Source organism: Citrus clementina, unplaced genomic scaffold (assembly GCF_000493195.1).
Source record: "Citrus clementina cultivar Clemenules unplaced genomic scaffold, Citrus_clementina_v1.0 scaffold_3, whole genome shotgun sequence".
Taxonomy (NCBI): domain Eukaryota; kingdom Viridiplantae; phylum Streptophyta; class Magnoliopsida; order Sapindales; family Rutaceae; genus Citrus; species Citrus x clementina.
Window position 1 is genome coordinate 19,785,692 of NW_006262339.1, and position 15,858 is coordinate 19,801,549.

The following is a 15,858-nucleotide window of genomic DNA, read 5'->3' on the forward strand; positions in this document are numbered from 1 at the left end:
AATTCGCACTATAAACTGCAATTTTTGTTCTTTTTTTTTTCTTAATAATTTTTCTTTGTCACAAATGAGATTGACTAACATACCCTCGAATAGAATCTAACTACAGTGCCACCATTTGGATTCTTAGTCGATAAAAAATATCTTTGAAAAAATTAGGGTTTTATGTTTTCCACGTATTTGTCCAAGAAAGATTTTATGTTTTGGATTTTGGTCTTGTCAATGTTGAGTGAGTACCGATTTTCAAGTTTGTATATACGTTGAATTAATTGTATGTTTTATTAGTGGGGTGTATAGCATATACATAGAGAGAGAGAGAGAGACGACAGCCTTGTGAACATCATTATGCTGCTTCCTGCAAATCTTATACGATTGTTGTTGAAATTTCGTACCTTGATAAGAGCATTCATTGATAAATATGTTTCAGTGTTATAAGACTTTTGATGAACGTCTAGGGAGTCATCTTAATTTGTGATGTATGGTACATGCATGAAACGTGTGTAGGAGTTGAACTGTAATGATACAACATTAATCAATTTAACCCATTGGATACAAAATTTAAGTTATTATAGACCATGATAGTGTTGAATGCCAATTCACATCAAGCAGAATCGGTATTAGAAGTCACGTAGATTTAAAGAGATTAATAAGGTAATGGGTTCGAAAAATAATTGAAATTGACACAGTAATTAAATCTGTAAGAATTTGAATGTGAAACTTTATTTGTTTTGATACTGTATTTATGAAACCTTTAAAATTTTGTAATAAGGAGCAAAACTAGTAGAAAGTCTTAACTGATAGAAGTTGATTGAGAAAAAAATTGAACACCACTAAACAATGTCTCTAATACTGTGTAATTATTGTTTCACCGAATTACAAGCTTAAACTATTAATCCAATGCCCAAAATTCTTAATTTTATACCAAAAAAAAGGAGAAAGAAAGAAAGAAAGACGTAACTTATAGTTTCAACTTTATAAAAAGTTTCATTAGCCAATATACTGAGTTATTGATCAACCAGATTATGTAAGAGTGTATAAGAAGAGATAGATCATATGGGAAACTTACGAGAGAATTTGAGGGCAATTTTGGAAGCTATGAACTCGGAAGCTGTCAAAGAATTAATTGTTCTTTTGACATAGGGATAGAAACCAATAATGCAAAGATTTATGATATGTTGAAGGAAATATTTTTGTACATAAAAAGTTGTGTAGCCTGGATTTTGAGTATGGTCAATTGAGAGCTGGTTTTAACATAGAGATGGAAGCTGGCTGGGGAAAGTTATTATAGATTAAATTTGTTAAAAGTCAATAATTTGTTGCCAAATTAAAAATTTTGGAAGCCCATATATTGTCATATACATGCACAGAAACCCATATGCTCCAAAGTAGTCCAAGTGGCATACTTAATTGGAATTGGAATATATACTTTTTCGAGACAAACAAATATGATGGGCAAAGAGAAAACAATTATGAAATGTTTGCATAATGTTGTCTTCTCAATATTTTTTGCCTCTTAAAATTGCCCAAAAATATGTTTCATTAAAAATTGAAACACGTCATGAGATTATTCAACTCATGAAAGCAAACGTAGAAAGAAATAAATTGATTTTTCCCTTTGAATAATTTTGTATATATCCATGTTTTGCTGGCCAAAAACCCTAAATTTAAAAAATCAACAGAAAATGTGGTCAAATGCTTTTCAAATATCTTTATTTTATTGGGGGAAAAGGATAAAAAATGAATTTAAACTTTATCCGATCTTTAAAAAAAAAAAGCAAATAAACAAAGTGGCTTAGAGATTTACTTGGTATAAGTTGAGAAACCAGCTATTTGCCCGATATTAACCCTAATTTGCAAACTTAATTAACCATAAATCAATCACTTCCTAAAAGGCTTGTAACCTCATACATTTTCCTTTTTGAAAATTTCAAAAATATGCAAAATCAATTTTATTCTTTTTTTTTTACCTTAAGAAAAAATAGATAGAAAACGATGAGCCTGCTTATCTCTCTGATTTAACTATCTAATATAATTTTTTTTTTAATTTCTTAATAAATTTTCTTCCTTAGTCTGCCTGCCCAAAAAAAGGGTAATTCATTCCAATCCTCCCCACAAAGCCATCCAGGGTATTGAATAAAAAATTCCACACATACAATGACTCAAATAAAGTCAATCTGGGTGTTTGATTTGGAAAAATCTCGTCTAGAGACCTTTTTTTTTTTTTGAATTAATTGTTTTTTTAAAATCAATTAAAGCACTTGGAGATAGAGAATATGGATTGAGTGATTTTACGTCGAGGCAATGCCTTCCATATACGTTAGCCCTCAAGTTATGCTTTCCTAATTTTCAAACCATTTCATTTCACAAAATTTTTCTTGCTGCCTATTGCCTAAACAAGAAAGAGAAAAATTATTTGTTGGGGTGAAAATAATATTACTATATATTAGTCTCTTAGAATTTTTAAGTTCAATTAACATTTCCTTTACCATATTTGAGTGAAGGACACTAGCTAATCATTTTTAGTCGAAAAATGTGACTTTGTTATTGGTTAGTCCATAAATATACAGCGGCCGTATATCTCATTTGGGAAAATTATGATCAAACTCTAATGCATGAAAATTTAGGTTAGTAAATGAATGCAACAGCATAATTGCGGCCGAGCAAGGGTAAATACGCTGTTAGTCCCTACAGTTTTACACACACACACATATATACACAATCATAAAATCTCATATTTTATAAAACAATATCTAATTATTCTCTATTTTTCACTTGTTACATGTCGGATTCGTTTTTGAAATTTAAGCTATATCAAACATAAATACTATTTTACCCTTGGAAAGTTATATATATCCAACAACAATTAAAGTAATAACAAGGGTGTTTTGGGGAAATTTTTAAAAATTTAAGGCTCCAATATTTGTAAATACTTAGGGTTTTTTGTAATTGTGCTTCAATTAAATTTTACAAATCGAAACTTCAATTTCAAACAAATCCGTAATGTAATTAAATATTTTTAATGACGTAATGTAGGCCAAGGTGTCCAATATCATTCTTACAAATAAATTGACTCGAAGTCTTCAAAATTGTATAAGAAAAGGGCAAAAGATGCGGAGACTATATATTGTGGATTTTGCTATCTTATGTTTAATGTAAGATACAACTTAGTCGTGGCTAGGACCCACCGCTGGTAAAGAGGACTGTACCTTACCTTTAAGGTAAGGCAGCAGCTCCCATATATTGTTAGACAATGACTATGAGAATCAGATTAATAATGGCATTGCAAGTTCTTTCCTAACAATGCATTATGGGCCAACGCAGGATTCAAGGAGATTATTAATATTAGTGGTTGATGGCAGATTCCCCATCGTTTTCAATGAGATTGAATTTGGATCTCCTCTGTTTTGAACTTATACAATGAATTTCCCAAAAAAAAAAAAGAATACGTATTTGATATGGGAATGTTTCTGTGTATGCGTGATCAAGATCACTTTGTTATATATTTCTTTGTTTTACTCCAGACCATTCATCTTATATTTGTTTACACCAAAGCCAATTGAATATAGACCTAGACCTAGTTTATTCACAAAAAGAATATTAATTTCTTTCATTTTTTTTAATCATTACTATACTTATCAACTTAATTTCTATCTCGAGATTATACGTTTATTTCATCGTCTATATATAACTTAGAAACCCTCATCAAATGGAGACTTCGAAATGATAGAGTAGTTGGTTGGTCTTTTATTGTAGAAGTAAGGGGTCCCTGCTATGTTGGTTATGCTCTAACTTAGAGCATCTCCAACATATCAATTCCCAGAAGTAAGAAATCAAGGGTTCAATACAAAGAAATATGTTTAATTTAGAGTGTGAAATGAGATAATCAGGTACAAACGTATACACATGTAAGTTATACTCTAGTTGGCATCGTCTACTAGGTTATTATGACTATATATAAAATTTTTAAAAGAAAATTATATCTAACGTAGAAAGTGATTTACATATGACTTGGAGTACAGGAATTAAGATACATCTCTAATATATTTTGGGATGAAAATATAAATTCTATATCTCCGATTAATATCAAGTAGTTTGATGCGTTTAAAAGTTTACCAGAAATAGATGGTGGAGCTAATAAATACCTTGTAAGCTTCATATTCTGAAAATGGAGAGGCTGGGCTGACAGTGAGAGCCCTTAGTGTCAAGTGGTCCAAAATGCCTGGTCTTTTCCCATTTACATTGTCATCAATCAACGTCCACATTTTCGCGTGATTAGTGCCTAATCGTTTTCATGCTGAATAAAAATGACCCCACTCTCTCCGTCATGGAACTTCTTGATTCATAGTTGTTAGCTGCACAACCAACACAGTTACCAGGTGAATCCTGTAGTATGTTGAAGATTTAAACATTCCAAATGAGTTTTTGTAATGAGTCGGACTACAATGCTTTGAACTCATCGGTACAACTCATCAAATTTTTCGTTTCATATTTCATTTCTTTTTAAGTTATGTATCATAAATTTTAAGAGACTTTCACAGTTGTAACCTATAACTCGAGACGTAAACGAAAAAACTTATTGTTACGTACTGGATAAAACTGAAGCACCGTAGATTTGCCCCTTGTAATCCCAACATTATTAACTTTAAACAAAAACATGAATGTAATATGAAAATTAACTAGAAAGTTCTGATGTATTTAAATCAAAGTCAATTGAATGCTTAAATAGGGTCAATTTGCTAACAGCACAAAACTAAAGATGAAAAATTAGAAAACTTAAATGATTGCAACAGCATTACACACACACACCAGCTACTTCTCCGGTCTGGTCCGTCTGGATGATCTCACTTGAAGCACTTGGCATCTAACAAGGCCTCACCCTCGAAAGGTTCATGATCTTCGATCATCTGGCTTACACGCTCCTTCTGAGCTTCATCATTGATGTCCACCTTCTTCCAATCATACAACTCCATGTCGTAACACTCGTCCATTATAAATTGAGGAATCTCTTGTCCACGGAAAAGCCACAAACCCTTTACCTTGAAAGGTGGCTCCGAGCCAATAATCAGCATCTTCCCAAAAGCATACTTACGAGCCAAGTCCATTCGCTGCAGGAATCCGCCCACTTTGTTCAAAGTCACAAATGAGATTGTATTCTCATCATTGTACTTGTAATCACAGAACCAAAGAGAGTAGCCCTCCGGATCATACATGTCCCAAAATCCTACAAAAGAAATCCACAGAAGAAATATCTTTTAGAAAAGCTGACTATATGAACACCTGTATCCATCAAAGATTGTCCCTGGTCCATACATGCCCAAATTTTAATTTTATTTTTTATATGAAAATACATATTAATATTTACCACACATAGTGAAAATTTCACTTCTCGATAGATTAACATCTTCTGCTGATAACAGTTAAAAAAAAAAAAAAGATTTGAAGAATCACCGCAAGGTAAATAAGATATTTCCTTAATGAAACAATTTCAAAGAATATTCAATTTTGTTTGTGAATAAATTCTAGTTGCAATTAGACTAACCAACATAGTAACAAAGCAGAAACTCAACTCACCAATGACAAGAAAGATAAATGCAACAAGGCAGAGGATGATAGAGAGAGGAATATAAGTGTGAGAGCAAAAACACATTTAACAAACTTGGCCAGGAGGAAATAAAAATCCATCAAAGGATCCCTGACTGCAAGGTCGGCGAGGAGAGAACACCATACTGACTTTGATTATCTTCTTCAACTATAACTTTAGCAAAATTTAGCATATTTCTTCAAAATGAAACAGAGCAATGTCTGCAGCAAGTTTCTGAAAAAGTACCTTTAATGGCAACCTCACGAAAGTTGGTCTTTGTGTTTGAGTACAACCTCTTCCACTCATCCAAAATCATCTTGCTGGGAGGCAAAAGGTCAAGTGGATTCTTTGGCTTGGGCTTTGGTGCCTCTTCCTCATCAGCGTCTTCAACTTTAGGTTTTGCTGTTTCTTTTGCAGCCTCTTTCTTTGGCTCAGCCTGGGCCTTGGGTTTTGCAGGCTCTTTTGACTGCGTGGGCTTCTTCGCTGACTGAACAGGAGGGACAGATTCTGCTTGCTTTATCTCTCCCAATATCTTGCGGAAATTTGGTATGTTAACCATTGTCCAAAAGTATCTCTCAATGTGAGGGAATTCTGATGTAAAGCTCTTGGTCAGGATCCGACTGAATCCCAACGTCAAGTTACATGTCATAATGATATCAGCCAAAGTCACTGAATGGCCAACTAAGTAAGTGTTGGAAGCGAGATGTGTATTCAATGCAGCTAGAGCTCTCTTCAAAGAAGCAATTGCAGCTTCCTCAGCCTTTGCACAGATTAAAAGTAAATCATAAGCAAAATAATGAATAAAAAAGAAAGAGTGAAAGCAGAATTTAAATGGATACGGCGGCAAATGTTGGAAAACCTGAGGAAGGTACACTGCGAAACCAACTCTTGGTATAAACCAACGCAAAATATTGGTGTCAATTTCTAATGATGAGAAATCAATCCACTGCTCAATATGAGCCTGCCAAAACCAAGAATGACAATTATAACTATCAAAAGAAAGAAGGGGAAAAAGAAACTAAAAACAAGAAACTCATTTTCAAAAGGGCAAACATTTTTTGAGCGAACAAGAAATCAATTTGTACACCAATAGATATGAACTTACATTATAAATTTAAATAAACACAAAAAATAAAAAATATTATCCCCCAAAAAAAAGGAGAAAACAAGTAAACAGAATCTAGTTAAAAACCCATATTAACAGCCATCACATAACTTACAGAATCAATTAAAGACGAGCCCAACAGTGGGTTGTCAGCTTTCAAGCGTGCAACTGCAGCAGGTAAAGACAGATCACACAAAGTCTAATCTTAATAGAATATACTAAACAATCAAGTGGAGAATCTAACAAATGGCCTCACCATATCGTGCAATGGCATTACTCTCGAAGATGGGTCCATCAGGTGTTTCCAACACAGGAACCTACATATTGAGAAACTTTCAAGCAAACCAGCATATAGAACATCCACCTGGTACCCAAAAAAATATTAAATATTTCTTGCAAACCTTTCCAATGGGATTCATCTTAAGAAATTCAGGAGTTTTGTTTGTTACACCCATCTCAAAATTCTTGACCAATTCAACATTTACCCCAGTGTACTCTGCAGTAATAAGTGTTTTAAAAGCATTTTTATTGGTGTTCCCTGCATGCAAGACCTAAAAGAAGATAATAATAAAAAAAAAAGAAATACATGGTCAAGAAGATCATCAAATATATATTTGCAACATAATATGCAATTACTCAGACGATGAATATGCTACCAATGACATAGTTTCAATTATCACTACTCACAAATAAACAAGTGCTTTATCCAGCCAAATCCCCAAATTCCAACTTCATGCTCACTGTGTCCGACACTCCAACTCCAATAATTCAAACTAAAACTACGTGTCTAACATACCTGCACTTCTACAACACATTGTAAACCAATAGATACCCATTTGCACACGGCTATAAACATAATTGTTTCAGCAGTCACCACAATTTCAACATTTTCATTTCAAGTTTTCCAAAAAGTCTGTTATCAAACATAAAGCGAAGACACTAAAGTCCCAATTTCAGATTGTACATTAAATGTTCCTTCAATCACTTCAATTTTTGCTACTGAACAGCTTAAACTTAAATAAATATGCAAAACGCAAGCTCTTAGTTACAATACAAAGCATTAAAAAAAAAGGTTCAAAGTGAGCTTACCAGAGGCATTGCTTCAGAAAGATTTTATTTCAGTTAACAACCCAAGATCTGAATCAAATAAATGAACATTTTAATAGATATATAAGCACAAATCAATAAACAGAACAAAGAGTATAAACTAAAAAAGATCAAATTACCAAACAGCAAATCAGAGCGATTGTGTCAACGGCTTGGTCTTGCGAGGTTTAGTGAGTGTAGTATTCGTGTACGGGATCTAGGGTTTAGTAGTGGAGTAACAAAAATTGAGATCCTTAATCTGTATTACGTAGGTCCCTTACCTTACCCTTAATGACCAAATTACCCTTTTTGTTGATTTTTGACTATAGAGGTACTAAATTATAAATTAAATAAGCCCAATACTCACATAATAACTCACATTTTAAGCATGATGGTTTGAAGGATCGGTGTACGAATCGACATAATAGTACAAGCATTCATTACATTTTAAGATAATTCAAAAAATTATTCATAGATATAATTTTAGAATATAAGTATTACAACTAATTTAAAAGATAATTTTATAATTCCAATCGATAATAAAGTTTTAAAAGTTGAAAAATGAAAAGTCCAACGGCCAAAGCTCAATACGACACAAGACCATATATTATGTTGAGCCGACCTGTATAAACCAAGTACGGCATAAATTTAGCATGAAGCGCCAAAAGGGCCAAAAGTAGGCTTGGCAAAACCCCGGGTCCGGTCCGGGTTTGGTGCAACCCGGGACCGGACCGGACGCAAAAAATTAAAACCCGGACCCGGACAAAACCCGGCTTTTGCATGTTCGGTCCGGGCTTGAGCCCGGCATGTCCCGGGTCCGGGTTTTGTCTTCCGGGCTTCTAAGCCCGCAAACAATTATTTCAAAAAAAGAAGACAAAAGGCATACAATTAACACAGCCATACAATTAAAGTACAACTCAGCCTAGTCCTATTATCAATGATTGTATCCAAAGGCAAGCGAGTAAGAACCTCTTCATGATCAATCAAAAATCTACCTTCATCATAAAGCCCAGAATCTGCATAAAAAATAAACTGGGGCATCCAAAGTAACACGACCATCAACAATTGAAGAAGACCGCCCAGAGTGTTGTCCAACAAAAGCAAATGCACTAGTAGCCAAAGAAATCTCACCAGAAGTCGCTGGCCCTAACAACCGAATCTCTGTAGGAGAGGCTATAAAAAAGAGCCTAAACTCTGTCTTTGAATTACCAAGCTCTAGGTTGAACATCTGCGTCAAATATTGGTAATTTGTTGTTATCCCTAAGCACTCTACCTTGAAGCTCACTAACAGACTGATAGGGCTTACAAAGCATAGGATTGGTAACTAAACAAGCATAAGAAGAAATATCGAAATGCTTAAACGCTTGGCTTCTAACTAGGAGTGCAAGATTGGGTGCAGCCATTTCAAGGCAGCATAAATGTTGGCTTTCAGTGTTGAAAGGTATTGGTCGAAAAGAAGACAAAAGGCACAGGGCTGCTAGTAGTGGCAGAACATGAAGATGAAGAGATGAAATGAAATGGCTGTCACAAAAGCATGCATGGTGATGGGTACGAAAACGATAGATCCTACATATAATCAAAACGATGATGATGATGAGAAATGAGAAAAGGAAGTAATGTCTGCGTATTATAATTTGATAGAAACCCCAAAGCTCTAGCATCTTGCTTTTGTCACAGCCGCTGCACGAACGACTCCCGTCACAGCCGCAACTGAGCAAAACCGAGTCAGCAAATGCCGAACGAGAAGAGATGATGCCGACTGCCGAGTGCCGAGGGGCGACGGTGACGGACTGACGGTGGGTGCTAGCCGACGGTGACGGTGGCAGCGTCGCTGCTGATGCCTTTGGGTTTGGGTGTTTTGCGATTTGGGGAATTAGATTTAGGGATTTTCGGATTTGGGTGTTTTGCGATTTGGGTTTGGACTTTGGGTAACTGGTTTTAGTTTTTTTTTTTTTTTTTTTAGTTTATTCGAAAAATGGGTCCGGGTCCGGGTTCCGGGTTTTGGTGCTGAACCCGGACCGTGCCCGGAAATGTCCGGGTTTTAAATGCGGAAACCCGGATCCGCTTTTTCAGTATATGCGGTCCGGGTTTTGCCCGGACCAGATTAGCCTGGTCCGGGCCGGATCCGGTCCGGGCGGGTTTTTTTGACACCCCTAGCCAAAAGCTTCAAGCCAGGCAAACAAGGCATGGCGCGACGCCGTTAGCATTTCTAATTTTGAGTATCACAATGCAAATAAACACTTTCAATGGTATTTCAGTCATTTCGATTAGAGGTTGAGGTTGCGATCTAATTAATACAGGTGGGAAAACTATATTCTTTTTAAAGAAACTACAAAAGTATAGGAGATTAAAGGCGTGTTTACTTGTAGGATTAGAGGATAAGAATGATTAATAATATTTATGATGTAGGAAAAATATTAAAAAGAATATATTAGAAATTATAGTATTTAACTCAATTCAATATTTAGTAGTTTATTAGTATTTATCTTATTTTATTAAGCTAATTTCAATGGTATTACTAATTCTAGTTTAATTAGAAATTTAGATTATCACTCTTATTTGAGAAGGATTAGAATTAAGTTAGTTACTAGTATGTATAGGCTTATTATTAATGGTTCATGAGAATACCTTTAAGCTTCTCATCAACAATATTTAATATTTTTTCAATTGAAATATTTTCTTTCTTGTAGGAGTTCCTTTTTTTATCTTTTAAAAACGTATGCTAGAATGATATCTAGTATCACTTCTGCACTATGTCAATTTACTTGTTAAAATAAAATGGAAATAAGAATGAAATGAGACCCAGATAAAGTCTCAAAGATGCGGGTATGTAATCTTTTTTGTATTATATTCTGTCTTTAGTTAATGGGAAAAAGACATCTAAGCCTCCAAGATTTGAGAAAATGATCATCAATACCCCCAAGTTTTCAAAAAGGTATACCAACCCTTTTGACTATTATATGTTTTAACTTCATTATTCCAAAAATTTTGACTTAAAAATTTTTAATAATATGTATTATAAGTAATGTAATTTATGTCATAGACTAACAATATCAAAATTATTTAATATGTTACTAAATTTAAATATGTAAATTATTGTATTTATTTTAATAATATATTTTTTATTGTAGAAAATTTATATAAATATTTGTATTAAATACATTTTAAAATTAAAAAAATCTCAGATACTAATAATGTTAAAATTATTATTTTACATAATATTCAACATAATTTAGATTTTAATACATTTATCTTAATATTATGATTATGTTTATTATACAATTTACTTCAATGTAATAAAATATATCTAATAGATTGTAAAATATTAAAATATTTTTTAATTATTTAAATTTTTTTAAAATGTATATATTATTACATTTTTTTAATGTTATATTTTTATTTATTATAAAATATTAGAGTCAATGTTTTCTAAAATAATAGAGGTAAAGAGTGTTATAATTAAAAATAAATATTGATATATTTTTTTAATTTGAGGGTGTTGGTCACTATTTTCTTAAACTTTCGGCTGTAAATGTCCATTTTCCTTAATTGAGCTTTTAAAAAAGGGGAAAACAACAAAAGCAAAAGGGAAAGAAAGCAAAATTAAAGAAAGCTTTTGGACCAGCGTAGGCCCATTTAATAAAATATGGGCTCGGATCCAAAGTATAATGGATTTGCTTGACTCATAGCCCGACCCAAAACTCAAATTTTATTTTCTTAACCGAACGGAAGGTTATGACTTAACAATATCCACCTTTTGTGGAACCGACACCCAATAGCATGTATGCCCCAACCCCACCCAAACCCACCAACCCCCCCCAAAAAAAAAACGCCTAATAACATAGGTCAATTTATATGAAGTCTTAGTTCTTTTTCAAGTTAATTTTAATTTTAAATTATTTGAATAGAGATTGCCAATCAAATAAAATTATTTAGTAGTAGGGTGTAAATACACAAAATATCAGTTGGAAATATCAACTATGTGCCCCCACTTCATGATAATTTATTACAGTACATAGATCAAATTAGCACTGAATTTAAATTCTGACATAATTCATAAGCTCTCATAAAATGGATAGTCAGTGTAACCAACAACAGGGTCATGAGGGTAGAACGTAGCTCTGTCATATTTATTCAGAGGTGCATTAATTTCAAATCTCCTCGGTAAATCTGGATTAGCCAAAAACCAACGACCATAAGCAACAAGATCTGCATGGCCCTCACCCACAACTTTGTTTCCGTCTTCCCTATTATATCCCCCGGAGACAATGAAAGTGCCACTAAAAGCCTTTCTCATAGGCAACAAAGTACCATCGGGACCATCACATTTTTCTTGTTGGGCTTTTATCATTCTTGGCTCAATGACGTGGCACTAGAGAATGTTATAGTTGTTCAATGCCCTTGCCATGTAAAGACCTAATGCTTCAGGATTTGAATCTCCACAGTCTAAATAGTCCGCAAATGGGGATAATCTTAAACCAATTTTATCAGCTCCTATTTCATTGGCGACGGCTTCAACTAGTTCTAGGGCAAATGGACAACGATTCTCGAGGGATCCGCCGTATTGATCTGTGCGATCATTCACTTGATCTTTCAAAAATTGGTCTATTAGATAGCCATTTGCCCCATGGATCTCAACTCCATCAAAACCTATACAGTAAATTCAGTTAGTGGCAGAACTAGGATTTTGATTCGAAGAAACTTACAGTGTAGAATTCATAAACTTGAGCAGGTTCTAACATATGAACTGTTTTTGCTCCAATCCAATGAGGAAAAAATAAAAAAAGTAAATCCTTGTGATAAACTAGATCCAGCTCGGTGATTGATAGAGTGAATAGATCTATCAATGAATTTTTTTATTATGAATATGCCAGATCATGAATTAGTAACTCCATTCAATCTCCAAAACATATCCCAATTGTTTTGAACTTTTTAGTTCTGAAAAAATTAATAAAGCTGGGAGACTACAATAACAACCATAATAAAGAAACTAAAAACCTGAGTGACACTAAAATACAAATCTGCAAAATTAAGGGGCCAATCTTAAAAATTGAGATGAAATTAATTACCAGCCTCAATAGCATTCGTGGCCGCAATCCTGACATCATTGACAATTTGGGGGATTTCACCTGTCCTTAGGCGCCTTGGAGGCGTGAACTCGGCAGCATTGAAGCCACCATTTGGTTGATTCTTTAATGGCTTGTCTGAATACGAGATTGGTGCTTTACCATTTGGCTGAAAATCTGCTTAATAGACACCAAAAGAGACTTGAATTTTATTTAAAATCAATTATCACTAAAAGAAGTAACAACAACAACAACAATAATAATAATACTATTTTTCTGATCTAAACTCTCCTGTAGTTTTAAATATTTCGCGTTGTGTATGAACTATTATCTATGTATAGTCAAAACCTATTCCCTTTTATAAACAACCAATCACCTATATGTATTTGATATAGTCAAAACTTATTTCTTTATTAATTTTAGTTTATTAACAACCAATCATTTATATGCATTCGATCAAGTAAAGGATTATTTCAAGGGAGAGTAGTACTGTAATAGCTCGAGCCATCACAGTTTTGTTATTAGGTTTTGTAACGCAAAACGAGTCTGCTTATTTAGGAGAGCCTATGAATTATAAACCAATCCAGGAACACATTCACTAGTGATGTGAGATATTATATACTTCCCCCTTAAGAACCTCGCATCCTCGTGAAGATCATTGGAAACTAATCAAAATGAAACTATATCGTAAACATATCAATCCACACATGGGGATGCGAGTTCTCTTATACCAATTGTACCAACTCGATTTCAACAACTAAGTAAAAATTATCTGCTTTGGGCGTACAACCCATCTCGGTTTTGTTATTGGACTTTATAACCCAAAACATGTCTACGTAATTAGGAGAGTCCATGACCTATAAGTTAGTCTAGGAACTCACTTGCTAGGAATGTGAGATATTATAAGTAGTGGGGTCTTTTAATCCAAAAGCTAATTTATGGAAAGAGGTTTTCCATTAGACTAATAAATTACTCATTAGTTGCTTCCACAATCGATGTGGTATAACCCTAAAACATCCTATCATATATTATTTTTTCTTTTTACTCTTAATCGAAAATATCAAATATCTGAATGATATAACATTGCCATATTTGTTTGTACAAATTAGGGTTTCTAATTTTGTTAAAGCAGCAAAACTCCCCACCACTAGAAATATTTTGTCGGCTATCAATGTTTTCGTTAGCTCCTTGAAATTTTGCAAAAATAACCATTGGTCTAGTCACTTTCTGGCCATGACCATTTGAGAAATTAGAGACATATCACCTTCACTAGTCTAGCTAGATACGGCATTTTGCAGTAATTACATTAGACTCTATTAGGTTTAGTTAAATTAGTTTATTTATCTCTATCCTTTCAATTTTACTTAAGTTTGTATTTGTTTTCAGATAATTTCGATTATTTTCTCAGAAAGCAAACAAAATGTTTGGTCCCTTATATTGTATTCCCCTCAATTCTCAAACCTTTTTGGTCCAAGCACGAGAAAGTAAGAATGTTAAATTTTCAACTCATTGATGAAAAAGTCAAAATGTTTAACTTCACCTAATAAAATTACTTTAATTTCAACTGGAAAATATTTATGATATATATGGAGTGCACGTCATTTTCTTTAGACTTTCTACATTCTTTTTTTTTTGTATTTTTTTTCCAAAGAATATACTTAATTTATGGACCTTGATGAGTTATATTCGTGTACGTATGCTAAGATTTCGTCCTACTAATTAATCCAATATTCGTGTACGTATGCTAAGATTTCGTCCTCCTAATTAATCCACTCTTCAAGAAAACTGATGAATCACACTCACATGCCATATATTTTACGTGAAAAATACTGGAAAAGGACGACTACACTTTTATAATTTGGTGAAATAGTTAAGTATGTCTCCTTGTTTTTAACAAATAGTTTAAGAGAAATTCTTTTTGGGACAATTATGTTTAGACTAGTACAATTTGAGCCACTACAAACAAATAATATAATTATACGAAAAGCATTTTTGTGACCAATATTTATAAAATGCGAGTTTCCATGACAATTTTATCAGATTATGAGAGTTTTGTTATCCTTTCCTTTGAAAATAATAACAACTAATAACAAACCTCGATTTGAAATTCGGCCAGCATGCCAAAGTTGACAAAAGAAGATTCCACCTTTGGCTTGAACTTCGGCAACAATTGGTTTCCACGCTTCAACTTGCTCTTTTGTCCATATACCGGGTGTATCCTTATATCTTATTTATAACAAAGAAAAAAAAAACACTCATGAAATGTAATTTGAAGGTAAAAAGTCAGTTTCAGTTATGAAGGTCCAATTACTATGTTCTAACAAAAAAATGTTGTTTTGAGCTAGGCAAAATTACTTAAATTCTACTCGTGAAGACAAGATACCAAAATGTCCTGTATCTGGGGGTTCGGGATTCATTTAATAAATGGACTGAACTCAAATCTATCATAATTTAACCTAAGTTTAGCATTCGACACGAATTCAATCCACCAACTCATAATACCACCCCTAGGTAAAATTACCTGAATATTACCAGGAAGACAAAACATCGAAACTCCTTTTTTGGTGCATGTAATTTTGTTTTAACATTTTCTTACTTTCAAGAAACAAATATATATAAACATTGCCAGTAAGTATATTACCCTCGACCGGTTTCAGAAACTACAGAGGCTTCAGAAATGAGAAAGCCACCTTCGGTGGTCCTTTGAGAGTAATACAAGATTGCATGCGGCTGAGGAATATAATCATATGATCTCATTCTGCTCAATGGTGCCAAAACAATTCTGTACATATAACATGCAAACCAATTGAACAATAAATGAAACAATGCCAATTACTGCTGAAGATCAACCAGAATAAATAAATTTTAAAAATAAATTGAAACTGTTACCGATGAGAAAGATTGAAACTGCCCATCTTGTATGGAGTGAGAAGAGGAATAATATTATTATTGTTCTTCTCTTCTTGTTGATCTCGGTGTGTTATTTTATCTTCTCCAGGTTTCCATGTTGTCAGGCATATGAC

The 15,858-nt window shown here is 33.4% G+C and overlaps 1 protein-coding gene and 1 pseudogene across 1 annotated transcript; both read right to left on the minus strand.

Moving 5' to 3' along the window:
- Positions 1-4,669: 4,669 nt before the first annotated feature.
- Positions 4,670-8,050, minus strand: LOC18049991 (elongation factor 1-gamma). The gene is made up of 8 exons (XM_006441524.2): positions 7,910-8,050; positions 7,773-7,820; positions 7,085-7,234; positions 6,940-7,000; positions 6,799-6,851; positions 6,438-6,539; positions 5,825-6,338; positions 4,670-5,218 (listed from the first exon to the last, which is right to left on the minus strand). Exons 2-8 carry the CDS (start codon positions 7,779-7,781, stop codon positions 4,839-4,841), a joined length of 1,269 nt encoding a protein of 422 aa, XP_006441587.1. The 5' UTR covers positions 7,782-7,820; positions 7,910-8,050; the 3' UTR covers positions 4,670-4,838.
- A 3,740-nt stretch (positions 8,051-11,790) lies between these two features.
- On the minus strand, positions 11,791-15,858 carry LOC112100241 (annotated as a pseudogene).

Coding starts and splice junctions, on each gene's coding strand:
- LOC18049991 (XM_006441524.2), bottom strand. Junction 6,852..6,939: donor TAATGCCATTGCACGATATG/GTGAGGCCATTT, acceptor TACCTGCTGCAG/TTGCACGCTTGAAAGCTGAC. Junction 6,540..6,798: donor GCTCGTCTTTAATTGATTCT/GTAAGTTATGTG, acceptor TGGTTTTGGCAG/GCTCATATTGAGCAGTGGAT.